The 18,520-nt window shown below is 40.5% G+C and overlaps 2 protein-coding genes across 2 annotated transcripts; one reads left to right on the top strand and one right to left on the bottom strand.

The window, feature by feature from the left end:
- Positions 1-2,539: 2,539 nt before the first annotated feature.
- LOC128866553 (dynein regulatory complex subunit 2) lies at positions 2,540-16,109 on the bottom strand. Its single transcript, XM_054107378.1, has 6 exons — positions 15,975-16,109; positions 15,649-15,901; positions 12,320-12,543; positions 5,584-5,976; positions 5,313-5,510; positions 2,540-3,091 (listed from the first exon to the last, which is right to left on the bottom strand). Exons 1-6 carry the CDS (start codon positions 16,107-16,109, stop codon positions 2,651-2,653), a joined length of 1,644 nt encoding a protein of 547 aa, XP_053963353.1. The 3' UTR covers positions 2,540-2,650.
- On the top strand, positions 6,283-7,413 carry LOC128866554 (odorant-binding protein 59a). Its single transcript, XM_054107379.1, has 2 exons — positions 6,283-6,989; positions 7,052-7,413. Exons 1-2 carry the CDS (start codon positions 6,300-6,302, stop codon positions 7,286-7,288), a joined length of 927 nt encoding a protein of 308 aa, XP_053963354.1. The 5' UTR covers positions 6,283-6,299; the 3' UTR covers positions 7,289-7,413.
- Positions 16,110-18,520: the final 2,411 nt, after the last annotated feature.

Here is an 18,520-nt window from a genome sequence, read left to right as displayed (position 1 = left end):
TTTACCTTTACCTTTACCTTTACCTTTACCTTTATCTTTATCTTTATCTTTATCATTTGTATTGTTCAAAGGCTGCAAATGGTTTAATGTTTCAATTATAAAAGTAAACGTTAGCTCTGCTAATATTATGAAAGTATGAGACCTGCATTAATATTCTCATATACGTTTTTAACATTCGTACTCCCAAAACATAGGTAAAATGCGTTATGAGTATTATGTCAATAATGAATTAGCATTCAATTTCCGGCTTAGTGGTTTTAATTTCGAAATATGGATAAGTAATTTTGGAATAAAATCATATTAAATGATAAGCAAAACTGATTACAGCTAGTGAATAAAATTGAAATTGTGACTGACTTTATTTGGGCTATATGCGTATGCGAGCATGAGCATATGCTTAGATGTACATTTATAAAGGGTTTCCCAATAAGAGGTATTATTTTGATAAAAAATCAATGGCTTCGTTGCTTGTGTGGCACGTAGCGCCGTCTTGTTGAAAATAAACGTTGTCCAGATCAATACTATCCAATTCCGGCCTTAAAAAATCGTTAATCATCTGTCGATAGCGCAATCCATTCACCTTAACTGTTGCTCCAGCTTCATTTTCGAAAAGTAAGGTCTAATGGCTCCGCCGGACCATAAACCGCACCAAACAGTCACACGTTGCGGATAGAGAGGCTTTTCAACCATAACTCTTGGATTTTCTGAGCCCCAGATCCGAGGTGAAAATGGGCCTCATCACTCAAGATGATTTTTCGATGGAATTCCGGATCATTTTCATGCATTTCAACGACCCAATCAGCAAATACACGACGTTGTTGATGATCGGCCGGCTTGAGTTCTTGTGTTAACTGTACTTTATAAGCCCAAATCTTTATGCAAAATACGGTGTAATGACGTTTGTGGAATGCCTAATTCCAAAGAACGACGAGGAATGGACAAACCTGGGTTTTCTTCAACACTTTCGGCTACAACAGCAATATTTTCGGCTGTTCTTAAGCGACATGCACGGGTTTTATTCTTTACATCACTAATTTGTCCCAACAGCTCGAATTTTTGCACTAATCTCTGTATTGCGGTCCGACAAGGTGCTTCACGATGACTCAAAAATGTTCGAGTTTTACGAACCATCTCTCCCAAATTTTCACCACTTTTATAGTGAATTTTAATAATTTCAATGCGTTGTTTGCCATTTTTATTAATGGCGTAGTTTCTACTTGTCAAATATCAAAAAATGACAGCTTCAAGAGTCGCTTATACCGAAATAGCGGGCTATTCCAAGTGACACCTGTTATTGGAAAACCTTTATTATGCATTTTTGTACTCATACAGGGTGGTTCAAACCTAAGTATTTATTTGAATATAATTTTGCTTTGGCAGGACAGCGCTTTTCTATTTGCACGAATATCGTTTCGCTATTGATTATAATCACTAAACCGTTTCCGTCCCAGACTGTGGAAAGTCTTGCACAAAGATCGTACAATAATCGCTTATAAAATGTATTTCTAAAAACTAAAAAATTCATTAAAATTAAAAATCGGAAATTTCATTTTTTTTAAATTTTATTTTACTAAAAACAAAAAACTTGGACCACCCTTTACTTATTAAAGTATTTACTTACATAATATAATACATAAAGTTACAGCTGGTTGCATAGCGGTAGTTGGCGGGAATCGTCACTTTGAAGCGCCGGGTGGCCGCGATAACAGCCAAAAATCAGCCAGACGGCGCCGTGGCCAGACGATGACATTCGAAATAATTTCGTCCAATATTTTGCAAATTTTTTTTGCGTTTTGCAAATCTCTCCGCATTGCAATTGTTTATTTCTGTAGTTTTGTTGTTTTACAGATTTTTGACAAATGGCTTTCATCATTTGACATGAATATTCAATGAAGAGTACGCGCCAGCAGGGAACAGCAATCCAGCAAAATTTGTTGCTGCATTATATCGTTGTTATTGTTGACTTTTAGGGCTTCCAGCTGTCTGTTGTCGCTATCAGTGGCACTGCTTTTGCTGTTGCGCTGAAATTGATTTGTTGTCAGTAATTTTTGTTTTATAACTTTGAATGGCACGGCATGTGAGCGACATTTTAGCCGCAGCAACAGGGCAAAGCTGTGTGACAATAATAGGCTCGCCAGACATAGTCGGAGCTCATAGATAAACAACCGCATTCGCATTTACATTCGCACTCTGCTCCTCTGCAGCTCGGTACCTCAGTACCTAGTAGAATTAAATTTTTGATTCTAAATCACAACAATAAATGTCGTACAGCCACCTACCTAGCAACAAATATAACAAAAAACCACAAACGCTCCGCCTCACGACTCATTCATACGCAAATCTCTCTCGTTCAATGGAAAATTTCGCAATTTCAATAAATCATCGCCACCAAATTTATGACAGCTCGCATTCAACTATATATCACCGAACGGATATAAAAGGATAACAACTTACTGATTGAATATATTATTATTATTTTTTATTGTGCACTGTCGCGCGACGATTTATGGCAATTTAAACATACACATAAATTACAACATACAACTTAAAAGCTAAGAAATTAATTATCCATTTCATCCGCCACAATTAATGTCATGCCAGTTAGAAAAGTTGCTTCCAAGCAAAAAAGGGAAGTGAAAAAACAATTTTTTTATAGGCGCACGAATGATTCAATTTTCGCTAGCTTGGGTTTGCCGCGTAACAAACGCGCTGTCCGCACAGTGTTCGTGAAATTCGCTTCAATGCAAGCGGTGATGGGTCGCCGATAGCCGATGTTGCTACGAAAATTGCCGGATAATCGGCGCGCCTCGGTAGCACTGTGACATTTCGATTGACGTTGGCCGCTGCTAGTTAGCCGCTGCACACGATCCACACGCATGCTGCTAGGTCGTTTTGCGAGATAGTCATTGATGTGAAGATTAGAACCATTGCTGATGTTCAAATTGATGAGGTACTCCTGGAGTTGAGTTTTGAGTTGGGCATTCTCGGCTTCGAGCGATTTCTTCTGTCGCTTCATGCAGACTACATCAACGCGTGCATTGTTGACACGACGCCAAAAGTTCTCCATCAACACCCAATTGACGAAGGTGTTCTGTATAGGAGAGTTAAGAGCAGGGATAAACAAAAAATATTTAATACAAAGTTTAAGAAGCTAGAAGCTATTTAAGGATGGATTTCTAAACTTTTGGTGTATAGATTTGTTCATCTTAGACAAATTTGGCCTAAAGTATGTTAAATACAGATTGTATTGAATACAGACTGCATGAAGAGAGATCAAAAAGGACTGCTGAGCATTAAAAACTTAATTCAGAGAGAAATGTTCTTGCACATTCTCATATTCTTTGTTAGGTGTTTGGCCGAGATTCTCTTGCAATTTCTGAGGTGTGCCTTGACGTTGTTCCACAAATGGAGAGATCTACAGCATTATGCCGCATCCGAATGGCAGGTCATTATTTTATGAAATTTCTTCACAGTATAAACATTTTCGGAGGTTTGCCATTACCAGCCGAGAAGCAACCGTCATCACAAAAAACCTTTTCTATCATTTGTGGTTCCATGCCGACGGTGGAGCTCAAACTCAGGCACTCCTGAATGTTATCATGTACAAACTCATGCATATATGGCGAAGTCCTGAAATATTATAGTTTTGCAAAAATGGTAAGCGAGCCCATTTGTTTTCAAAAGGAAGATAACTTGAATGTTTTTTCCATTTCGTCGCCTCTTTGCAAGAGAAGCTCAAGGAAAGTTGAAAAACTCAGTATCCGTGATGAAACCTCACCAAGCCCACTAAAGCTTAAACTTCAAAATATCCATCAAAATTTAGGTCCGTATCTCGACCAAAATCGCAACAAACATTTTACTTAAAATCTAATAGAAGATATATCCGAGAAGTCCTGCTACTCGAGAGGCTGTGTTGCCTACTATTTCAAAGTGATATTTGACAGGAAAAGTCGCGCATGCTCTACTCTAATCAATCTTTATACGTCCGTTGGCGCCTGAGAGCTAATATGTAAATGATGACCTTAAATCTCGTCTAAAGATGACATTTTTCATAGAAACCCGAGGAACATATTTCAATTAACTGCAGAAGGAAACGTCTTTCAGAACTTCATGAGCCATGAAAGGACGAAAGGTCGTAGAAGAAGTGAATCTGAAAAGTTTAAAGAGCCTATCTTTAAATGGCCGAAAAAACTATCATCATACTCTAATGAGATATTTCTGTGTAATAAGTCGAAAATATTTTATGGTTGGAAATGTGCTGGATTATTGCCTTAATGAATAGGGGAATCTGCATCGGCTGGAAATGTCTGGCCCCATCTGTATGCCAAATACTTACTTTGGTGTATAGATTGATCAAACTCTTCCTTGAAGTGGTGAGTGGGCTAAAGTTTTTCAGGTGACAGTAATTTAAAGTTGTGCTGGAAAAAGTTTTGTTTTATTTTCAGAGAGTTAAGCACTCCTAAGGATTTCCTCTAATCGAATGATTACCGAGGATCGCTATAACATAATGCATTTCTCGAGATATTATGAGAGATATCAGAAACTGTCCTCGGGCTAACAAGAAGTGGTTTATCAGTAATTTTACTGATAACGGAACAATTCTGTGACCTTATCTGGTTATCGTTTAAAGGTAAGAGGTTTAAAAGGTAAGAGTATAAACTCAGCGCAGGTGAATCCATTTGTCCACCTGTTTAATGGAAGGGAAATACAATTCTTGAGTAAGGTTTCTCACTGGTTACCTAATCATTTACGTCGGCTGCGTATTAGGAACGATGAGGTTGCTTATAAATTTTTGAGATTAAAACACTTCAATTCCTGTTGAGCTGAACTAGGAGCTAGAGATTCCTCCATCAAGGACCCCTTACCACTCACGAGGGATGCTGAAAGCATCCTGGAAAATCTGAGTTAGGGATTTACTTATTAGTGGGCTATAAAAGATATTTGAAATCACAGCGCCTTTGTTTTTGAAGTACCCTTTCATTTATATCTATATCCATCCCTAGTTTGAAATTAACTGGATAATGGGCATAATTATGGAAAAACGGGTATACTGATGGGGATGTACAACTTTCCAGTAAAATAAAAACTATTTTGCATGTCTTGCAGAATCGATTTATTGCAGAGAGCTCAATAAAGTTTTCGGAGTGAAATTTGTGGAGAATTTGAAAAAAATATCGGAAGTGGCATGAAAAATCCGTTTTCGGATTATTATTTTTCTGCTTTTCACTTAGGATGCTTAGATGCTTCTTACTGATAAACGAAATATGAGAAAAGTATCAATTAATAAAACTCAATCTTAAAAATAAACTCACTTCTTCCAAATCCTTTGACGGCTGATCTGAACCCTTCAGCCCTTCCATTTCCTCAGGGCTCTGCGCCTCCTCGAACATCGGTTTCGTAAGTGGTGGCAAGCCCAAAGGCATCAGTTGCTCTCTTTCGGTTTCATATTTGCGACAAACGAATGCCAACTGCAACAGCGTCTCTCCCTCAGCGGCGATGCTTTTGAGTTGCTGCAAACCGGATAACACAGCTTTCAAATGCACTCACACTGAAGTGGTAAATACTACCTTGTACAATACATACCTTCAGCGTATTGTAGCTCACAACGCTTATCAGTTTGAAACGCTCTTCATCAGCCTTCTGTTCCGATTCGAACTCGGCTTTGGACTCCGTCATACGACGCTGCAGATCATCTCTCATCTTAATGAAATAAACTGTTTTCGTGTCATTTTGATCTGCAGTATCGGCATAGACGATTTTAAGATGGGCCAATTGATCGCTGGCTCGTTCGATTTCGTGGCAATGATCGCGTATGAGATTTGTACTCTCTTCATCGCGCTCCTTCAGATCCATGTACTCAGTGTAGAAGCTTTCGGTGTGCTGCATATAACCAGCGAGCACATCCTGATATTCCTGCCAGAGGCGTTCGAGTTTTGTTTCACCACTTTGAGTGACATTTTCAATGTAGAGTTGCATCTGTGTGAAAGAGAGAGAGAGAAAGAGGGAGAAAGAGGGATGTGAAGATAGTGGGGATGAGTAGAATGCAAATTTAATTTATTATACACAATTATGTATGTATAAAAAAATCTGCTTCACGGCAGTGATTTTCAGACAGCAGCACAATACAACGAATATCTCTAAAAATGTTCATCGTAGTCGCATTAACGATCGCATGCTGCTTTGATTGACAATCATCAAGTGAAATTGAGTGTATATTTTATATAATTCTGGCAAAGTCGCTACTATAAATAGGTACACAAATGCTTGCATTTTGGTTCAAAGCAACAAGTTAGGCCATCATGTCGAAGCGATCGCTTGTCTTTAATTTTTGTCGTACTGGGATTTCAGTGCTGCTCCTAGTCTCCACCTGCTACGCATTGAAGTGCCGCACCGACGATGGTCCCTCTGAGGTTGAACTAAAACGAATTACGCGCAGTTGTATGGGCAAGATCGGCGAGAATGCGCATTCAAGCAAAGGCGGGTCAAAGAGTTCTTCCAATAACCGACACTATGGACCATTGCACCAATCGAATTTCGGCGCGCAGTATAACAGCAATTCGAGCTACGATTATAACTATGATTATGAGGATGATGATAACGATCGCTATAATAGCAATAATAACAATTATAACAACAAATACAACAATAACAATTATAACTACAACAATGGGAATTACGAACGCGATCAAGGCAATCGGAATGCGCTGCAGCAACGCAATCGTGAACGTCAACAAAATAATCGCGGAGATAGCAACAGATCTGTATCATCAGCTTCATCAGCAGGTGGAAATAATAATGGGGGCCGCCATGAGAATGGAAATGGCAATGGTGGCAGTGGTGGAGGAAATGGCAGCGGTAGTGGTAGTGGTAACAGCCAAAGGAGTTATGGGCAGAGAAATTCAAACAGTAACAACAATAACAAAAGTTCCAACAACGACACTGCAGATGCCACTTGTGTGGTGCATTGTTTCTTTGAGGAGATGAATATGGTGCGTGTGGGTAGGCAATTGGCGCAAGTCTTGTTTTAAAGAAACCTATTTTGTGCTTACAGCTTAACTCCGACGACTATCCGGATCGGTATAAGGTACAATATGGGCTCACGCGCGATATGCGTGATCGTGAGCTACGCAATTTCTATACAGACACAATACAGGATTGCTTTCATTATTTGGAGTCACAGCGTCGACGTGACAAATGTCACTACTCACGTGATCTCATAAATTGTATGAGTGAATATGCGAAGGTGAATTGTGACGACTGGCAGGAATTTAATATGGTTTTTAATTAAATTATATACGTACACATATATGCAAGTGTGCATATGAACTATAACACAAGGACTTTTTGTACACCTCAAAGCTATAAAAAGAATTTAGCAACTTAAAAAACTATCGTGTTTTGAATGATGAGGAAACTAACACATAGAAATACACAGTCTTTGTGCAAGTTGTGTGCTCAAAGAAAGGATCCACATTCGCATCCCCCTTTGGGTTTGCTCTCTGTGGTATGCGTATTTCATTATGTAGTAGTAACGTACCGGGATTATGTAGGTTACGGCAGGGGTGGGAGAAATTAGCATAGATTGAATTTTTTGTTTGGAAAAATGTAATATATCCGAGGGCAAAAACCAAAATTTTTTAAATAAAACAATAATAAACTGTAGACTGAGCGCTGCCCCCGCCACGACATAAAAATCGTGCTTGGCGACTTCAACGCCAGGGTGGTCCCACAGTCGGAAAATTCAGCCTGCACAACGAAACATCCGGTAACGGACAGAGGCTGATCGACTTCGCCGGGGCCCGAAACATGGTAGTCTGCAGCACCAGATTCCAGCATAAAAAGATACACCAAGCTACCTGGCTGTCTCCTGATCGAAAAACGCGAAACCAGATCGATCATGTTGTGATAGATGGAAGACACGCTTCTAGTGTATTAGATGTACGTACGATCCGAGGGCCCAACATCGACTCGGATCATTACCTTGTTGCAGCCAAGCTGCGCACCCGCCTCTGTGCAGCAAAAAACGTACATCTACCTACGCAAAGAATGTTCGACATCGAAAAGCTGCAATCACAACAGACAGCCAGAAGATTCGCCACTCGACTCTCACTCCTGCTCTCGGAGAGCACTGCCCAACAAACCGGCATGCGCGAGCAATGGAGCAACATTTCTCGTTCACTACGTACCGCCGCCGAAGAAGAAATCGGATTCCGGCGAGCCCGAAAAAACAATTGGTACGACGAGGAATGTCATGCTGCCGCAGAAAGAAAGGATGCCGCCTATAGAGCCACGCTGCGATCGGGCGCAACGCGAGCCATGTGGGATCGCTACAGAGAGCTGAAAAAGGAAGAGAGACGTATTATCCGACAGAAGAAACGAGAGGCCGAAATACGTGAGTGCGAGGAGCTTGAGATGCTGGCCAACAGGAACAACGCCCGAAAATTTTACCAGAAAGTTCGGCGGCTTACAGAAGGTTTCAAGACCGGGGCGTTTTCCTGTAAGAACAAAGACGGCGATCTGGTGACTGACGTACAGAGCAATCTTAAATTATGGAGGGAACACTTCTCGAACCTGTTAAACGGTGACAGCTGCGCATGTCATAGAGAATGTGAAGATCCCGATACCCCAATCGTTGACGACGGAATTGTCGTTCCGTTACCCGACCATGACGAGGTGAGAATAGCAATATCACGGCTAAAAAACAACAAAGCCGCGGGCGCCGACGGACTGCCGGCTGAGCTATTCAAACATGGCGGCGAGGAGCTGGTAAGGTGCATGCATCAGCTCCTATGCAAAATATGGTCGGATGAAAGCATGCCTGCCGATTGGAATTTAAGTGTGCTCTGCCCAATCCATAAGAAGGGCGATCCTGCAATTTGTGCCAATTACCGCGGGATTAGTCTTCTAAATATCGCCTATAAGGTTCTAGCGAGCGTATTGTGTGAAAGGCTGAAGCCCACCGTCAACCAACTGATTGGACCTTATCAGTGTGGCTTCAGACCTGGAAAGTCCACCATTGACCAAATATTCTCAATACGCCAAATCCTGGAAAAGACCCATGAAAGGAGAATCGACACACACCATCTTTTCGTCGACTTCAAAGCTGCATTCGACAGTACGGAAAGGAGTTACCTGTATGCCGCTATGTCTGAATTTGGTATCCCCGCAAAACTAATACGGCTATGTAAGATGACGTTGCTCAACACCAGCAGCGCCGTCAGAATTGGGAAGGACCTCTCCGAGCCGTTTGATACCAAACGAGGTTTCAGACAGGGTGACTCGCTGTCGTGTGACTTCTTTAACCTGATGTTGGAGAGCATCGTACGAGCCGCAGAACTTAATCGCTCAGGCACAATTTTTTATAAGAGCGTACAATTGCTGGCGTATGCCGATGATATTGACATCATCGGCCTTAACAACCGCGCTGTTAGTTCTGCCTTCTCCAAACTGGATAAAGAGGCAAAGCGAATGGGTTTGGTGGTGAACGAGGACAAAACGAAGTACCTCCTGTCTTCAAACAAACAGTCGGCGCACTCGCGTATCGGCACCCACGTCACTGTTGACAGTTATAATTTTGAGGTTGTAAAAGACTTCGTTTATTTAGGAACCAGCATTAACACCGATAACAATGTCAGCCTTGAAATCCAACATAGAATCTCTCTTGCCAACAAGTGCTACTTTGGACTAAGTAGGCAATTGAGCAGTAAAGTCCTCTCTCGACGAACAAAACTAACACTCTACAAGACTCTCATCATGCCCGTCCTAACGTATGGCGCAGAAGCGTGGACGATGACAACATCCGATGAAGCGACGCTTGGAGTGTTCGAGAGAAAGATTCTGCGTAAGATTTTTGGACCTTTGCACGTTGGCAATGGCGAATATCGTAGACGATGGAACGATGAGCTGTATGAGCTTTACGACGACATAGACATAGCGCAGCGAATTAAGATCCAGCGGCTTCGTTGGCTGGGTCATGTCGTCCGAATGGATACAAACGCTCCGGCTTTGAAAGTATTCGATGCGGTACCAGCTGGTGGTAGCAGAGGAAGAGGAAGGCCTCCTCTGCGTTGGAAAGATCAGGTGGAGAAGGACTTGGCTTCACTTGGTGTGTCCAATTGGCGCCGGTTAGCACGAGAGAGAAACGACTGGCGCGCTTTGTTAATCTCGGCCAAAATCGCGTAAGCGGTTATCGCGCCAATTAAGAAGAAGAAGAACTGTAGACTAATAGGAAATCAATGTAGAGTAATATGAATATTAAATACAAACCAAAATTCGTTGCAGTTAAAGGAACATTATAAAAAATTATAATAATTCTCTCTATAGTTGAATGATTATAAAATACTTGCAGCTGTGCTACAGTGCGAATATTAAAACCATTAGCCGGCTCTTAGCGAATTTGATAGAATCAGTTAAGCTGACGTAGTAGGGGTAATGAATCGGTTTATTTACGAAAAAACTAAGAGTATGTTAGTGATATACGAAAAATTGACACAATGTCATTTCGTTGGCGTCTGAACAACGACGGATTGGACGAGCGTGGGAATATAAATAAAGCGTTTTTCAGTAAGAGCGCTTCAACTTTGTTTTTGGATAAAACACAAACAGTTTGACTTTTTTAACTAATTTTTTTTTATTATCGAGTTTGAACATATACATTTAAGTATGAAATTCGATTTCTATTGCATGACCACCGCGTGCACGTTTTACGAAGTCCAATCGTTGAACCCAATTTTCGACCACTCTTTTGCATAAATCGGCCGAAATTCCAGCAATTTCGCGTTCAATATTGGCTCTGAGCTCACAAATCGTCGCCGGCTTGTTACTGTAGACCAATGACTTCACATAACCCCAAAGAAAATAGTCTAGAGGCGTCAAATCACACGAGCGCGGCGGCCATTTCTGGAAATAATGCGCTCATCGAACTTACTCTTCAACAAATCAAAAATAATCCCTTATCATGTCGCGGTATCGATTTCCATTCACAGTAACGTGGCGATCGTTCTCGAAAACAGTGATTTTTTCGGGATGCAACGGTGCCTCATGAATCACGTGTGGATTGCTTTCTGCCCAGTAACGCATATTTTGCTTGTTGACAAAGCCATTGAGCCAAAAGTGAGCTTCATCACTGAAGATGATTTTTTGGAAAAAATCTGGATCATTATTTTTTTTCTGGACGATTATTTTCATAAAAAATTTGCACGATTTGCAATCGTTGCTCAAGTGTGTAGCATTCCACGATGAAATGTATACTAATGAAGTTTACAAATGATAAGCGAAAAATAAAAAATATTGCGTCGTTCGCCCTCCCTATCGGAAAAAAGTTGAAGCGCACCTATTGAAAAACGCTATACATATGAAATGATCATGCAGGACTCGGCTGGAGAATCCCCCCCGTTACGTGGTAGCCGAAATTTCCTTCGCAATTTTTTTTTCACCATAGTTATTGGCCAAACCTATTAATTAATCCTCCAAGCTTTTATTTAGCTCCTGTAAATTCGTTTGCTTCTATTGCTTAATATTGTTTCTGAAAATGCGCAATTTTTTTGCGCGGAATAACTCGTTTAAAGTGATGTGCAGTGGTTTCTTATTACAACTATGATTTTCAACTATGACTATGACTTTGAAGTTTTTAAGTTGAATAGACATATTTACTATTTAAGCCCGAAAAAAACTCATTATCGGCGTTTCAAAAGAAAAAAGGGCGGGATGTGATATTTGACCAAATTGGTGAAATGAAAAATTAAATTGGTGACCAGGAAAGTATTGCCTCTGCAAATCTTGCAAGTTGTGAAAATCATAAAAATGTTTTAGTTTCAGATTTCAATGTTTTATAAATATATGTATACCGCTAAATCAACCAAGCCAACTGTTGTCGCTGTTAAGATAAACAACAGTAAGTAAAGCACTGATCTCCCAAACTCTTCAGTATCTCCTAGTGTCGCTATTGAAGTTGTCTCGCACTCTTCTAATATTGCTTTCAATGATGCACTCGTTGTAAACGCCCTTGCTGCTGTATATGTCTGGCACTCTCCTACTACTCTAAGTAATGCTATTGCTAGGAAAACATCTTAGTGTTCCACTGCTCAAGCTGAGAACACATCTACGCGTTTCAAATTTTTAAGGAACTTCGTTGAATTATTGAAAATTTTGTACAAAGTTTGAATCTTTAAGTTATATGATTTTTGTTTTAGTATGAAAGATAAAAAAGTTAAATAAAAAATAAATAAATAGTCAAAACTTTGCAATATATCGTTGTGCTTTTATTAAGAACAAAAGTGCATGCAAATACAAATAGAAACATTGAGATTTTCTTTCCTACCTCACTCTTAAGATCATCTAAGTTTTGCAAGTGTCTTTCCTCACGTTCCATTGCTCGTTTATCACTATCGTCTTCCAGCTGATATTTAACACATTCCAATTCGTCTACGGCGCATTGTCGTTTTTGTTGAAAATCAATCAAATCCTTTGCATATTCTTCTAGTACAGTAGTTTTATTTTGTTCATAAGATTCCTTGAAGAATTGCATACGTTGCTGCTGAAGACCTATAAAGAAAGAATTTTATACAATAGTAAAAAATTAAAACATTACAATTTTAATGAAAATGTTCTTTAAATAAATAAACACGTGCTAGCTAAGGCGGGTGGGCCTATTGTAACACCAACAGAGGGAGAGTTCTAACTTAGAACTTTCTTTAATTTTATGTTCGTTTTATTTTAGATCCGTTTTATTTCAAAGTATGCTATCTCGTCTACTCGGCGCAGTTGTCGAGCAAGCTGTTGTGTCCAGAAATCCATACAACGTTAGTGATGCATGTCGTGTGTGTGTCGGGTCATTCTTCGACAAGGCGGAAGAGGAGAGGCTTCTGGCCTCGGAGAGTGAGATCACCGACCTTGGGGTGCTGGAGAGGATTATCTAAGATGATTATTCTTCAGATAAATTTTTAGCACTCTAAGGCGGCGTCCGCCAATCTACTGCTCCACCTTGAACAAGGTGTAGCTGATATATTTCTGATGCAGGAGCCGTGGGTGAGTAGCAGCGGTATTTCTGGACTTAGGACGGAAAGATATAAACTAATGACATGTAGTGGGTTAGGTAAACCAAGATATTGTATGCTCAACAGGAAGAAACTTAATGCATTTATTTTGTCTAATATTAGCAATGAAGACGTTGTGACTGTGAGCCTAGAGGACCCTGCCGGAAAGCTGTGGCTGATGTCGGCCTATATGGCGCATGAGGACGAGGTGGAGCCACTTCTGATGATGCTGAGGGAAGCTCTGGCTGAAGCGAGACGCAGGAAAACCGGCGTTATTTTAGGGACGGACGCAAACTCCCATCATACCTGTTGGGGTAGTTCCAACATAAATGCAAGAGGTAAGCCACTTTTTGATTTTATTTTAACCGAAGATTTGTTTATTTGCAACAGGGAACCCCACTTTCATTACTGCAACCAGGGAAGAGGTGCTGGATCTTACTCTGGCCTCCTCCTCACTGTCATACCGAATTTCTGATTGGAGGGTGCTTAACACCCATTCCTTCTCGGATCACAGGTATACTCAATTTTCTCTCACTGAAAGCCGTCCAAAAAGACCGTCCTACAGGAATCTGAGGAGAACGGACTAATATGCATACGACGGGAATCTGCTGAACCTTCTACCCGAAGCACCAAGGGAAAATTTATTTCTCTCAGAGGGAGCGATAGATTATCTTCTGCTTGTAATAAGGCTCTCGAAAGCTCCTGTCCACTAAGCTCCCTTGGGATACCTGAAGAACGAATCGGCACGTTGGGCGACGAGCGGCGAGGAATCACTAAAACTGCACTATATACCGCGATCTTGGAGGGCTGTGAGGGTTGCGTTCATACCCCAGGCTGGCAAGAGCTCAAATATCTCCCCTAAGGATTTTAGGCCAATCAGTCTCTCATCTTTCTTGCTGAAAACCATTGAGAGCCTGATTGACCTAGAATTTGCTCTACATACAATTGTTAAAGATATTAAGAACCCTCTATATCAGAAAAAACTCGCAGGTGGCGGCTTCCTCGACATTGGGGGGGCTTTTAATAACATTCTTGGGTTAGAGCCAACCTTTCCAGGTTTATCTACAGAATGCTTAGCGACAGAACGGCCGTGAGGGCGGCGTCTCTCTCCGCCGGCAGGTGAGCAGGGGCACGCCGCAAGGCGGTGTTCTCTCACCATTTCTTTGGATCATTGTTTTCAATGACTTGCTGGAGGAGCTGATGCGAAGGGGCTGTAAGGTGATTGCCCACGTGAATGATGTAGCATTAATTGTTAGAGGAAAGCCTGTAGAGACCCTGTACGATTTAGTGCAGGGATATCTGAACGTAGTTGTTCGATGGGCAGCGCACTGCGGCTTATCGGTGAATCCTCTTAAAACGGAGCTCGTCCTTTTCACGAGGAAATATAAAATACCTAGAGCTCAACTCCCCTCGATGGGGGAGCGAGTAAGGAAGGCAACAATCGCCTTGTATGGATGCAAGGACGCGATTGGCAAAAGATGGGACCTCTCACCTATCGATGTATTTTGGCTCTATAATACCATAATAAAGCCAATCTTGTTATATTGAGTCGCAAGCTGGTGGAACTCACTGGAGAGGCTGACATCAGTTAAAAAGCTAGAGAGAGTTCAAAAGTCTGCACTCATTGGAACCAGTGTGGCGCTTCGAACTACTCCTACTCTAGCGCTTAATGTAATGCTAAATATGGTACCTATAGACAGGCAGAATTGCCGCTGCACGTACCGCAATCAGACTCAGCGGCTTGGGCTATAAGCTCAATCTCACATATGGGCACTCAGAAACTTTGAGTTCATCCCCCCGTTGACGGATCAGTGTGTGCCCTCGCTTAGTCCAAGCGGAACTTTCTCCACCCATATTTCATCAAGTGAGGAGTGGCCGGGGGGCTACACTTGAGGACAGGGCCTGGTTAACCTATTCATGGATGGCTCGAAGTTGGATGGTAGGGTTGGAGGAGGAGCATTCTACAGAATAAAAAATGCAAAAAACTTCCCATCAAACTTAAATTCAGGCTACCGGATCACTGCAGTGTGTTCCAAGCAGAGGTGGCCGCAATCAAAGAAGCAGCTGACTGGCTACTTAATTGCGTAATAACTGTTAAGGAGGTAAATATTTACTACGATAGCCAAGCGGCAACTGGGCCCCTGGCTATATTATGGTGCATTCGAAACTGGTCAGGGAATTCCTGGTCTCTCTCTCGAATGCATCAGAATTCTTCGACATAAGGATAATTTGGATGCCTGGTCATAGTGATATTGCTGGAAACTGCGAATCCGACGAGTTGGCCAGACAAGAGACCGTTGAGGCAATGGGCTCGCGAAAGGAGAGGATTGGGATCCCCTTGACAACCCGGGCTCTACTCCTGGAAGGATGGGCTCTGCATCAACTCAGCGAGCGATGGGAAAATGCACGAACGTGTAAGGTCGCGAAGTCCTCGTTTGGATAGGAGGCGTTCGAGGGATATTCTGTGGTTGACAAAATCTCCTCTCCCAAATTTCGTGGGCGTCCTCATAAGGGTATGTTTTGAATAAGCCTATACAAATGTTGGTATAGGTACAGGTATAAGTATAAGTATAAGTATAAATATATTTTGTGTATGCCTTTAAATTTATCCTACCAATCATTTTATTAACAATTTCCATATGCGATTGCTGCAGTGTCGAATACATATCCTCAGCTATATCTATATCGTTCAGAAGCCGCTTAATAATGTGATCTTTGCGATCGAGCTGCTCTTGAAAGAATTTTTGCAGTTCCTCGATTTCTTTGCGCAGTTCTTGCACTTTCACTTGGCGAAGTATCGAACGCCATTCCTGATTGATTTTCGCCATATTTAGGCGACAGAAAGCCTCCTCACGTTTCAGCTTATTCTATGGAGTGTAAAAATAAAGTTTATAGGAAAATGGAGTAATAATTATATGGGAAAATTTCACTTCACAGCACCTTCATGAAGAGTGACAGCAGTTGCACCTTGCGGCGTCTTGCCTCCTCCTCGATATCGGCGCGCATTTGCATATAACGCGCCCGTTCCTCCTCCGACATTTTGGCCAATTTGTTGGCTTTGCTCTTCTTGCCCATTTTGTTTTTTTATTTAAATTTAGAATTTGTATTTATTTTATTAAAACTTTAAACCTTTATACAATTCGAGTTCAGCTGCGGTCAGCTAGTGTAGTCAGCTACGAATTGGTGATTGTTTATTTTGGCAAAACAAAAGGGCGCAATAATGCCATGGTGACGTGAATAAGTTGCTGTTGCTTGTAACGCAGCATTTTGAATGCTTTTATTATTTTTGCCGTTAAAAAGCACTGTTGTTATTACAGTTGGATGAGAAAAATAAATTCACAAGTTTTTATGATTTTTATGCCCCATGCTTTTGTGAAAATTTTGAAAAATTTGTAAGGATACAAATTTTAAGGATATTCGCACAAATTTCATCCTTCAAAACAGTTTTTAATTTTCTTCTTATTCATCATTTGATACCCATATGTCATTATCATATACTTTAAAGCTATTTAAAAAAAATAAAATAAATTACTTTCAAGCCATTTAAAAAAATTCTGTCGTGCTGGTAAAAACTCAAATACGCTGATTTACCAAAATTGTGTTCTAGTGTCGCACATATTCCGATTTACTTACGGGTGCAAAAAAAGCTTCATTTTGTATGGGGTGTAATATAATATATGTACATATATAGCAACAAGGGTGAGCAAAGCATTATTAGCCTACATTGCTACATTAATATACAATACAAGAAAGCCGTTAAATATTTGCTCTGAAATTATCTCATAGGTCTCACCCAGCCTATTTAATTTTTTCAGTCACTTTCACTGAATGAAAAACTCAGAAGTTGCTTTAGGTAATGCAAGTCGGATAATGGGAAAAGTGCCGTAAATCTATAGCACACATTTATTAGAGGCATCAAGTGCATATATACTATATGTACTGATACATAAATATTTATAAAATACACATATGCTCATATACATACATATATGCCGGTTTGGGTGTTCAATGCACACATATTTAAATATGTAATGCGCATTAGTGTTGGTCACATCATCTTCAAGCACAAATCAAATCAACCAAATTGCCTTAGATTATGGCAGCATCAAGAGACGCTCATCCAGTCAGACGAGCAGTCGCCTGTGGGTATGCAACATATTTTTACAAAATAAAAACTGAGCGTACCATGAGAGTGCGTGAGTGTCCCATATGCGGCGCATCATTTCCAACATAAAAATTAGATTTTGTCCCGACAAAGGAAGAAGAATAACGTTTCGCATGAAGGTAAGAGGTGCCGAAAGAAGGAAAATAAAGACAAAAATTTGACAGAAAGAAAACTCGAGAATGGGCGTGGATTGACAATGGCTTCACAAATGGATAAAAGAGGGAAGAAGTAGAAAAAAAAAAAAAAATTCATTGTGATTTTCGCGCACTCATGATTGCTGTCAGCCACATGCACACAAGATAGTAGCACTTGCCACCCGACATACTACGAACTTTCCCATCCAACTCTTAGTTTTCTGTTTTGTTTCAAAGTGGCAAAAGATAGAACAGAAAAAAAAACGCATTCAATTTACTTTAACATGGCAATGAGGGTGATAAAATGCCAAAAAAAAAAAATATATGTATATATAAATCACATAAACTAAAAAAACCGTAAGCTAAAACACAGTAAAGTGGGCAGAAGTTGTTGCGTGGCATAAACAATTTCCCGCTGCACTAGTTGGTGTTTACGCAAAACACTACTTACGCACACAGACGCTTTTGTAGGAACCACATTTGTACATGGGAAGTGTTGCATTGAAAAATGACAACAATCTTGACAGTAAAGCATTTGACAGACACAACAATAACAACAAACACAAACCAAAGCGGCAACATCTATAAAGAAGCAGCCAACCAGTCACTCAGCCGGAGGCAATTTCACGTCGCTACCTCGATTTCCATCATTTCCATTTGCTGGTTTTCGCTCAACATCTCAACATTTCACTACTGCCTCCTAGTTGTGTGCGTGTGCCATTGATGGCCCGCACATCTATCAGCGTCTGTTGCAGCGTCAACCCACATTTTTCATTTCTTCGCTAACGATAATACTATGGGGAAAAAGTTGGGCGCTTGACGAGGGCGGGAGACAGAGAGGAAAAATGCAAAATAAAAGTATTGGCTCTTTCTGCGGCACCTTAAGCGCCACACTTAAGAAGAAGCGTAATATTATACTTTATTGTGTGTCAGAAGGCATTCAAAGGTGGCAAATATTCAACTGTATATTTCGAATTATTCAACCTAGTAATTAAAATGTATGTACATAGGAAAAATGAAGTAAAAAAAATTAAGAAAAATAACTTTAAAAAAATTCAGAAAAAATGTAAATAGTGAACAAAAAGTTTGAACAAAATGTGAATACAAAAATTAAAAAGGGGTTTTATTTAACAACGTAAAAATCAAGTCTTAAATACAAAGTGATCAGGGATTGGACTTGATATTGA

Source organism: Anastrepha ludens, chromosome 6 (genome assembly GCF_028408465.1).
Source record: "Anastrepha ludens isolate Willacy chromosome 6, idAnaLude1.1, whole genome shotgun sequence".
NCBI classification, from domain to species: Eukaryota; Metazoa; Arthropoda; class Insecta; order Diptera; family Tephritidae; genus Anastrepha; species Anastrepha ludens.
This window is presented reverse-complemented; position numbering and strand designations above follow the sequence as displayed.

Excerpts from the sequence above, each read along its gene's own strand:
- LOC128866554 (XM_054107379.1), top strand. The coding sequence starts at position 6,300 with ATGTCGAAGCGATCGCTTGTCTTTAATTTTTGTCGTACTGGGATTTCA. Across the intron at positions 6,990-7,051 it reads TCTTTGAGGAGATGAATATG|CTTAACTCCGACGACTATCC; the intron begins GTGCGTGTGGGT and ends TTGTGCTTACAG.
- LOC128866553 (XM_054107378.1), bottom strand. The coding sequence starts at position 16,109 with ATGGGCAAGAAGAGCAAAGCCAACAAATTGGCCAAAATGTCGGAGGAG. Across the intron at positions 5,977-12,319 it reads TAGATGATCTTAAGAGTGAG|ATGCAACTCTACATTGAAAA; the intron begins GTAGGAAAGAAA and ends TCTTTCACACAG. Across the intron at positions 3,092-5,312 it reads CGTCAAAGGATTTGGAAGAA|AACACCTTCGTCAATTGGGT; the intron begins GTGAGTTTATTT and ends TCTCCTATACAG.